The sequence below is a fragment of the Manacus candei genome, unplaced genomic scaffold (genome assembly GCF_025592945.1).
Source record: "Manacus candei isolate 608988 ecotype Guabito, Panama unplaced genomic scaffold, ASM2559294v1 h1tg000148l, whole genome shotgun sequence".
Lineage (NCBI taxonomy): Eukaryota > Metazoa > Chordata > Aves > Passeriformes > Pipridae > Manacus > Manacus candei.
Window position 1 is genome coordinate 542,036 of NW_026138196.1, and position 10,143 is coordinate 552,178.

Consider the following 10,143-nt stretch of genomic DNA (forward strand, 5'->3'; position numbering starts at 1 on the left):
GCCCTTCCATGTCCTTCCTGAGCTGAGGGCCCAGAGCTGGACACAGCACTCCAGGGGAGGCCTCACCAGCGCTGAGTCCAGGGGAAGAATCCCTTCCCTGGACCTGTTGGCCACACTCTTCCTGATCCAGGTCAGGATCCATTGGCCTTCTTGCCCACCTGGGCACACTCTGGCTCCTGTTCAGCTTCCTGTCCATCCCAGCTCCCAGGACTCTTCCTGCCTGGCTGCTCTCCAGCCACTCTGACCCAGCCTGGAGCTGCCGGAGGTTGTTGTGGCCAAAGTGCAGGACCCAGCACTTGGCCTTGTTGTACCTCATCCCGTTGGAATCAGCCCATGGATCCAGCTTGTCCAGGTCCCTCTGCAGAGCCCTCCTGCCTTCCAGCAGATCAACACTCCCCCCCAGCTCGGTGTCCTCTGCAAATGTATCCCACAGTCCTTCCATCAGCACTCGAGGCATGGCCTCACCAGTGCCCAGTGCAGGGGCAGAATCCCTTCCCTGCTCCTGCTGCCACACTCTTCCTGATCCAGGCCAGGATCCATTGGCTTTTTTGGCCCCCTGGGCACCCCTGGGTTTGTGCCCCGCTGCTGTCCATCCGCACCCCCAGGTCCCTCCCTGCCTGGTTGCTCTCCAGCCACTCTGGCTCAGCCTCTTACTGAGTCCTGCCAACTGGAGAGCCTCATCTCCCTTTCCCAGCTCCCCCAGCTCTCCTGTAGGAGCATAAATTAACAAGTAGAAACTTAATAAACATTGAAGAGGGAAAGACTGAAAAACACACTGACACTGCACTATCACTGTAACTTAATGGGATCTTAAAAATTCCTAAATATAGCCTAGAAATAATGAAAATGACTGTGCCTTCCATAATAATCATCAGAAATTATTTCCTGAATTGAGCTGATGGTAAGTTTTCAATTTTTAACAGATTAGAGCTGTAAAAACCACTTCACCTGCAACTCGTTCTTAGTATAAATAAGTATCTTTAGAACAGGTCTAAGACAACATGATCTGAGTGAGCACCCAAAGCTCACCAGAGCAGCGTTTTGAGGTGATAAGTGGAGCCATTAGAGCCGCTTGTGTCAATAATGGAAGTTTCACAGCTTCCTAATTACACTTGCTTTGCTGGAAAAAGGAGAGCCAGGGGAGCAGCTGGGCTGGGAAGTCAGTAAATATGATTTACATCACTGACCGGTGCAATCTCTTTGATTAAAAAAGGAAATAGAAGACAAAAAAAATTCAAAAAAAAATAGAAAAGAAAGCTGGTCTAGTGGAAGGTGTCCCTGTCCATGGCAAGGGGTTGGAACTGGATAATCTTTAAGGCTCTTTCCAACCCAAAACATTCCATGATTCTATGAACTATTTCATATGTGCAATAGTCTGATCAGGTCCATCTTGGCCCCTTCTTTAAGCCATTCTAAATATGCAAATTAAGGAGTCCAGTAGTGCAGTCACAATAAAGAGAGAAGGAAAATAAAATTTATCAAGTAATTGTAAATTAAGATTTTTTTTCAGTTCTGTAAGTGACCCCTCATGTCTTGTCCATCATTTATAGAGTCAATTTTTAAGGTTGGAAAAGCCCTCTAAGATCACTGAGTCCAACCTGTAACCCAGCACTGCCAGATCCACCACTAAACCATGTCCCCAAGTGCCACATCCAAAGCCTTTTGAGGCTTTCCAGGGATGGCGATTCCACTGGGCAGTTCCCTGGGCAGCCTTTTCCAATGCCTGGTCACCCTTTCAGTGAAGGATTTTTTTTTATAATATATAATCTAAACCTCCCTTGCTGCTGTTTCCTCTGGTCCTGTTGTGCTTGTGAATATCCCTGATATTGGGATCATGGCCCAGAAAACACAGGGATGGTTCCCACTCTGATTTTGGAGGGGATTTCAACTAGTTTGAGGCAGTTCATCCATCACTGGGCTGCATCTCTTCTAGGTGACTCTCTATTCCTAGAGCCAGGAGCAGAAATAAGACATTTTTTCATTAATTAAAGGTGTAGGTCCAGTGACTCTCTGGACCTTTTCATCTAGAACTGTCAGAATGAAAGCAAACAACAATTACTAGAGTCAAATCTGGAAGGCTGTGGAACAAAATTGGAAACCCAATGAGTTTGTCTGGCACAGGCAGGAATTTCCCAGCCTCATCCACCTTTTCAACTCCCCCAGCAGGGCATCTCCATCCTGTCCATCTTCCTCCACTGTAATTTGGCCATCAGTTCTTCTCAGCTCTCCACACCAACCTCTCATTTGCCCCTTCCCTCACATCTCCCTCAATGATCAACCACTGATCTTGTGGATGATCTGGAGTGGGCCATGTGAGGATTGATGGCGACAAGGAGAGATTTTCCCCTTTTTTAAGTGGATTTTCCTACTTTTAATTCCCACAGCGAACAGTGGAGTTCTGCCCCCCTCTGCTGGAAAAGCTCAGCACCTCCAGCTGAGCATCAAATCCTAGAACATCCTGAGCTGGAAGGCACCCACAAGGACCATGAAAGTCCAGCTCATGTCCCTGTACAGGACAACCCCAAAGAATCCCTTCATGTGCCTGAGAGTGTTGTCCAAACACTTTTTGAACTCTGGCAGGGTTGGTGCAGCTCTCGCTTTTCGCTCTTTGAGGCATCACATTGGTCATGTCCCTTTTGGCCATGTCCAGAGACCTTGAGAAGTCTAAACCTGCTCTCCTGCCCCAGTTCGCTGCACTGTCCCAGGATGGGGTTGCATTAGCTGGACCCCTGTGATGGTTTGTCCCCTCAATTCTTGTTTTTCCCCTTTTTACTGATGCCAGAAGTGGGGAGAGTTCAGCTGAGGAACAAAACTGCACCTTCAAAGTTTCTTCCTCGCTCCTGCAAAGATTTTGTGGTTGGATGAGCTGTAAAGAGCTGGAGATACAAAGGTTGGCAGGTCTCCTTTTGGCCATCTGACCATTTCTGCCTTCCCAACCTGAGCTCAGAAGGGGTATCTGGGTGGTTCACTTGGCAGGGCACATTTGTTCCCTCTTGGGAAAGGGATGAGTCCATTGGTTTTTCCAGCTGACCCACCCAAGTGCTCATTGTTCACCCCTGGTATTCCCAACACCATCCCTGTTGGAGAGTGACTAAGGACAGAGCAGGGAATGGGGGCTAAGTCCACCTGAGTGTAAAACCTTTCCAGAAGAGGCAGGATTTGCAGAGGCAGAGCAGAGTCCTCCATACCTAGAACATCTGTGGGGCCAGAAATTTGAGCCCAAACTATTGCAAAAATACACATTTCAGTTTAAATGACTCTGAGTTCCATCCTCTACTCTATTCCTTTATGTTCCTGTATGTTCCTACCTCCAACCTGTATGGCCCAGGGATTTTTTTACAGGTAATGAACCCAAGGAATTTGGAAATGCATCAATAAACAAAGCACCAGGCTGAATTTCTCCTGGGTCTCTCTATTGCTGAGTGCTGGTTTTCTACCTGCTGAAGCCTCTTCGGAGGTCAAGTAGAGCTGATTGAGGTTTAGAGATTTCTTTACCTTGTCCTGACTTGCCTCAGCTCTTCTGTGCATACCATTTCTCAGAAATGGGTGGGAATGTGATCCCCTCCTGTTTCAACAGCCTTGCTCTCAGTTGTACCCCACAAGAGCCCTCCACATCCCACAGTCCCACGAGGGATTGCTCCCACCTCATGGGCTGCAGGTGACTCAATCTTAGATGCCAAACAACTCCCTCAAAACACCTCCCTGTTCTCCACATCCAACCCCTCCTCTGCAAAGATTTTTCTCAAATCAAGTAAGGCCAAATGGCTGACAAACCCAAACTTTCAGAGGGCAGCAGGTACTTTTGTTGCCCATAAACCAAGGAAGAAAGACCGGAAAGCGAAGCACAAAGCAATTGAAGCAGAATATTTCAAAGTTTTATTGTATAAATCTACAAAAGGCTTTGCTACAATAGCAAATAGAGTGTAGCACTATTCTATTGACAGGTTCTAGTGGCTTGGGGTGATCTTGTAGCTCCAACATGACACATGAGGAATAAACTGCCTGATACAGTCAGATCCAGGGCAGGTGATGTCGGCTTACAAAGACCTTTGGCTTCAACCCCTACAACCTGCAGCGATTCAATGGGTTTGCCTTTTGTACAAGGTTGCTTGAATTAAGAAGATCTCTAGTAAAAATAAAAACTCTAAAGAAGTTTTGTCAGAGTTCAAATGTAAAACCATCTAAGGAGGAAAAAAAAACCGCAGTGGTTGAAATCTGCTGAAGTTTCAGAGACAAAACACATACACACTTCTTCATTCGTGTGGCTCTGCCCCAGGAAAATAAACTACCAGCCCTTCCTGGGGAGGCTGGTAATATAAACCAGGGTGCTACAAGTAAAGCTCCAGTTTGCCAGGAGCAACAGGTGAAATAAAATCAGTCCAGGAGATTCAGTTCTTCACACTCCAAAAAGGCAGCTGAAAATGTATAAACCTCAGGACCAAACAACCAAGTAGCACAGACAGGCTAATTCATTAAAAAGGCAGGAAAGCCTATGGGAAAAAAAATAAAATGCCTATTGAGGCAGTCAAGTCCCTTGAAAGGGACTGTGAAAATTAAGCACCTCAAAATCAAACATCATTCTGACCTTGAGATGATGCCTGTGGAGTCTGGCTTGACATGGTTTTCCAGAATTTTCTGGTCCCGGACATTTTTGCTGAGCCTTGTTGGAATGTACCCTGGGTCCACCCCAGAACTGGGCTGAGGTGGATTTGTTTGCCCGACACACACCCCCACAGCAACACCCACACACACCCACACACCCCCAGGACAGTTGGCTCTGGAAGAGAGAGGAACCAACTGGACCCCTTGAGCTGAGATGTGAAGCAAAACTGCCTCGTCCAACTCACTCGTCCCTTTGGGCTCCCTGGGTCTGGATGGAAACAGTCCCCCCAGAGTCAGCACAAGAACCCCAGTTCTTGCAGTAACTCTGGCCCATGCAGATCCAGAGAGCTCCTGCTGCCTCCCAACACTCTCCTCTCTGGCAAGACAGTTGTGCAGGCTCCAAGAGTTCAGACAAGCATCAGGAACACCGGGATGCTTCTCCGAACCTCCGGAGCCCTTTGAGGTTTGAAACTTGTACCCGCATGAAATGAAGTTCCCCCCGAAAAACTCAGGAAAAATGAGTTACAGCATTGACAGCCTGGAGGGTTCGTAGCCTAAGAAGGGTCAGCCTTTTGGCAAAGTTAATCAGGAAAGTTTTTTGGAGCTGATAATCTGGTGAAGAGTTCTTCAGGTGAGTCCCAGCGGCCCCAAATCGCAGAGGTTTGGTGTCATCTCAACACACAGTCAGCACAAGCCCAGCATCCTTGCTGTCCCCAAAACCTGCACTTGCTTCTTCTCTTCTGGCCTCTTGGCTTCTCTTTCCATTCTCAGCACTTTCTTCTGTGCTTGGAATATCTGGACCAGCTCAGACTTTTCTTCGTGCTGTTGGAAGTGGCTTCCCCCTTTCACTGGGACTCTCAGCACCTTGAACACAGGGAGGCTCTTTGGTGCAGGATTTGCCCTCTGTCTTCCTGCAGCCTCTTCCCTGGGAAAGCTCTTGGGCACAGAGAAGGAAGTTCAGCAACAGCAGCAGGGATTGCTGTAAAACAGAAAAAAAAATGCAGCAGCTCTGATTAGATCTCTAAAGAGGAGAATAAAGGAGATTTCTCAGGAGTTGGGATTAAATTTAGCTGTGCCCATGAAGTGTCTGCAGCCTGGAGGACCCACCAGGTGTTGGTGTCCAAGGATTTGCCAATGGTCCAGCTGAGGGAAAGGCCCTCTGCTGCAATGCACTGTCCCCAGAGCATTAATTGGGGCTGGTGCTTGGGTTCTGACCCCAAGAAGCTGAAATGCCACCTCTCTGGTGGTGTCAACCTCTTGCAACCACCAGGGCTGAGGCCTCAGGACCAGCACAGATGTTTGTACCTGGGCTATTCACTATCTCAAGGCACTGGGGAGGCTGAAAGGCCCACAGGGTAAGATGGGAGGTAATTACCTGTGCCAGTCTTTCCTTCAGCTGGTGGAGCTGGCAGCTGGTGGCTGTGGACTCTGAGAGCAGGTCTGATGTCAAATCCTTGGGTTTGAAGGTTTTTCTGGGCCTTTCCTTCCAATTCCTGAGTGCTGTGAAGTGATTCCTTCTCAGAGGAGGATCTGAGTGAGTCACTGCAACCAAGAGGAGATAATGTTTGTAATGCATGGCCAGCTCATCCTCAGCAGTGACACCCACTCCCCCATCACTCATCCCAGGGCATTAGTGAGAAATGCTCCCAGAGCTGCTCACAAACCAACTCACTCCCAACAAGTGAGAGGAGAGCCCCCACATTCCCAAGACAGGCTCCTAACAGGGCTGGTTGTTATCCCAGCCCAGAGCTTCATGTGGCAGGAGCTCAGGGTGAGCTAATGAAGAAACTTCCCATTTTCTCCTCATCTTTATGAGAAAGTGCAAGATGCTGCCCTCTTTGGAAACTTTTCCCACTCCTTGTCCTGCATTTCCCTTTGGCTGCCTCTCCCTTCCCCTTTCTCCCAACCCTAGTGCTTCATGTCCCATTCCAGACTAGTATTTATCCCAGTGCAAGCTTCCTACTGGATGGGCCATGGCTAATTCAGGTCTGAGAAGAGAATGCAGGAAGTCTCCTTACCTTCATCCTCTTGGAAGGAGTCACACCCAAGGCCTTCTGAGCCACCAGTGCCACGTGTCCCTGCTTTGGTAGTGCCAGGAGCATCCCAGGGTCACTCCTGCTGCTGCATCCCTGCTCCATCTCCTGCACAGGCGCTGTTCTTTTGGGTTGGTGGTGAATGCAGATGATGCTCAAGATGGTGCTCCAGCCTCCAGAAGCTTCAAAGAGCCAAACTTCATGAATGTCTTTCATCTCTAAAGTCCCATCCTCAAACTCTGGCCACAGATGAACGCTGAGCATTTACTGTCTCCACACGGAAAAAGTCACAAAGTCCAAGTCCACCTCCATCCATGGATAGATGTTGTAGAAAGTTCTTTGTGAGCAGACACTGCTCTGTCCTCAGGTGCTCCAGGACAGGCATTCCAGGCTTTCCAAGAGCATTTTGAGCCTGTCTGTGTGAGCAGAAGCTCTTTGCTGAAGCTGTGCTGGGCACACACGTCCTCTCTTCACATCTTCTCTTTGCTTTTACATGGCAAAAGCTCCTGTTGCCTCCACACATCAGTGTGGACTCAATTTGCTGCTCCGGGGATGTTTTGCTCTGAATTTGGGTTGTGTTTGTTTGTTTTGTTCAAAGAATAAGGATTTGGATTTCCCTTCCCTCCCCCCATCCTCTCAAAAGAGCTCTGGTGTCTCCTCTCTCCACCTGGATGCCCTCCCTGAAAGGAAGCAGACTGCTCCTTCAATAAATGAGCTCACAATTTAATTAGGAAATCTGTTTCCTGCTGAATGCACAGGATAATGTGCAGGGAAAGGGAGAAATTTGCCTCTGCACTGCAGTGGCCTTGATTGGAATGAGCAGAAACTCAGACAAGGAGTAAACCAATAAAGCCTCTCGAGAGGAAACACATTAAAGCAGGTATTAGGTGCAGAGAAATGAAAAACATCAAAAATAATCCACTCTTAAAGCTTTCAATTCCTGAAGTAATAGGATTTTTTTTCTTCACAAAACAAAAAAATAATCAAAAAAATTAATTTAATCCTTTGGAGCAAGTAAGAGCAGGAGATTGCAAAGAGAGCAGAAGCCTGGTGGTTAATCAGAAACAGGCAAGGGTCAAAAGAAAGCTGTGTCCTTAGGACAGGGACACTTCCTCAGAAGAGGGAGGAGAGAAGGAAAAGGAGAGATCCAGATGGGTAGGAACCCTCAGCCAATTGCTGCACTCGTGTGAAGTCCTGGAGAGCCGCCAGTGCCGAGCGGCTGCTTCAGAAGTTGGGAATTGTCTCTGGTTTCTCATCAGGGATCTCATAAAATGGTCTGTTCCCCCCAGTGGTGCCAGCGGGGTCTCCAACACCCCCGCCTTGCAGGGCTCAGCTGAGGTGGGCAACCCCACCCTAAGGTGCCTCTGCCCCACCACCTCCCTCCCCCCACGAGCAAAGTTAACAACCCCTCTGCCCTGGGCTCTTGGGCTGAGCACACCTCATGTCCCGTCTCAGCCAGAGCCTCTCTCCAAGGAGAAGCTTCCTAAATAAGCCCCCTTCTCCCTTGCACTTCACCCAGAGCGCTGCAGAGCAGCTCATATGACAGTGGCTGGGGGGCTGGGGGGCTGCTCAGGTTGGGTCCCGTTGCTCGGCACGGGACTGGCAGTGGTTGAGGGAGGCACGGTGTCCACGGAATCCCCCGGCTGGATCTCGGGGGTCCTCTGTGGGCTGGGCTCCTCAGAGTGCTCCATGCTGCCCTGGACCTCCTTCCCTCTTTGGATCAGCTGCTCTAAGGTCTTGGGCAAGGGGTAGCTCAAGAAGCGCTTCAGTTTGGGCTGGAGGGTTCCTACCACGTACTGGATAATCTCCTCCTCATCAGCGTCCACATAGAGGGTCTGGTACAAGTCCCTCTTGCGCCAAAGGAACTGATCCAGGGGCTCCCCCTCTTTCTGGGGCAAATCCAGCTCCCTTTTGATGGCATCCCTAGTCAGGGTGCCCTCGCTGTACTGCAGGAACTCCTTCTTGAACTCCACCCAGTTCTTGACGGAGTCCTGCTTGTATTCCCACCACTTTTTAGCTGGGCCGTTCATGTGGTTTTGGATCTGAGAAAGCCAGTACTCCTCAGTCCCACCCACCTGCTTTAAATATTCCTCCAAGTGGCTCAGGAACTCCCGGGGATCCTCAAACACCTGGGTCTCCACCGGGGAGGCTGGAGCATCCTCGGACACAGAGACCCACTGGTAGGAATCGTGGCCCTGGGGGATGCTGGGCACCTCCCCAGGGGGAGGGGTCAGGGCATACATTTGGCTCATGTCGAGGGCATAGTCATAAATCTCCCCCTCACTTGGCCTGATCTCAGGGCCTCCCACCCCCACAGACACCGTCTGCTTGCCCTGGTCCCCAGGGCAATATTTGCCCCCCATGGACTCCAAGCGGTCAGCCCACTTTTCCAAGCGGAAAAACACCTCCTTCCAAACATTCATCTCCCTCTTGACCCACCTCTCCAGGTGGGCAATGGTCTCCTGGCACCTGGCCAGGCAGGCCTTGATGGACTTTTTCCACCTCTGGTTCTCAGTAGGGACATGGTCCTCTAAGTTGTTCTCTAACTTCCCCACGGATTTCTGCAAACCCTTCAGCTCCCGCTCCACCTGCTTGGAGACCTCGGTCAGGAGGTGCCTGTGGGTCCTCCTGACGTGCTCCAACATTTCTGCCCTGCACTTCCCAATCTGCAGGATCACATTGGGCTTGTTGGCCACTCCACGGTGCCCCTGGAAGGAGTGGATGCCCGCGTTGGTGACATTATCCAACTGCATGGCCGCGACCGTGCGAGTGTCAAACAGGGACAGAACTGGGTTATGAGCCCTGGCACTGGAGCTGGCTCCCAAAAACCCCCACCACAACACTTCCTGAGAGACACACAGAGACTCCTAAACCCCCCTCCAAGGACTTTTCCACACAAACACAACCAAATCAGAAATCACCGCAGAGCGAGCCGGTCGGTCCCCGTGGATCCCAGACTGAGAGTTGGAGGCAAATTTCTTCCGGTGCCCAGCTGGAAACTCCTGTCTCAAGTGCTCAGCGTGTCCCAGAGAGAACCAGGATCCTCCAGGAAGAAGGAGAGGGGTTGGATAAGGTGTCCAATCCCGTTGCTCGTCCGGAGCTGAGGATCTTCAACAGCGCCAAGTCCCCTCTGGAGAAAAGCACACGAAGGAGCTGCTGCAAAAATCCGGGTGATTCCTCCTCGGGTAAAAGTTGGCGAGCCAAAAAACGCTTTTCCACTAGAGATGCAAAGAGCTGCTTCTCTTCCCTGGCTGAACTGCCACTAGTCCAGGCTCCTCCATCTACTTATACTCCGCACGGCTCAACATGTGGGTGGTGCTCTGCCTCCTCCCGCACTCCCAGCGCAGCGTTCATTGGAGGAGAAGCGAGGCCGGTGTCTGTGGCAACCCAGATTTTGGCAGCCTCCCCTCGCTTCCCACCCCCTCGCTCACGCCCCCAGACTCGACGCGAGAAGCACTTGAAAGGTGCTGGAGACAGTTGGAGGGATGGATGAGTAATCGCACCTTCC

General features: G+C 50.3%; 1 protein-coding gene across 1 annotated transcript; it reads right to left on the bottom strand.

Annotated features, from left to right (window-relative positions):
• Window positions 1-3,857: 3,857 nt before the first annotated feature.
• Window positions 3,858-9,906, bottom strand: ARC (activity regulated cytoskeleton associated protein). Its single transcript, XM_051771963.1, has 3 exons — window positions 6,621-9,906; window positions 5,978-6,144; window positions 3,858-5,581 (listed from the first exon to the last, which is right to left on the bottom strand). Exon 1 carries the CDS (start codon window positions 9,386-9,388, stop codon window positions 8,171-8,173), a length of 1,218 nt encoding a protein of 405 aa, XP_051627923.1. The 5' UTR covers window positions 9,389-9,906; the 3' UTR covers window positions 3,858-5,581; window positions 5,978-6,144; window positions 6,621-8,170.
• Window positions 9,907-10,143: the final 237 nt, after the last annotated feature.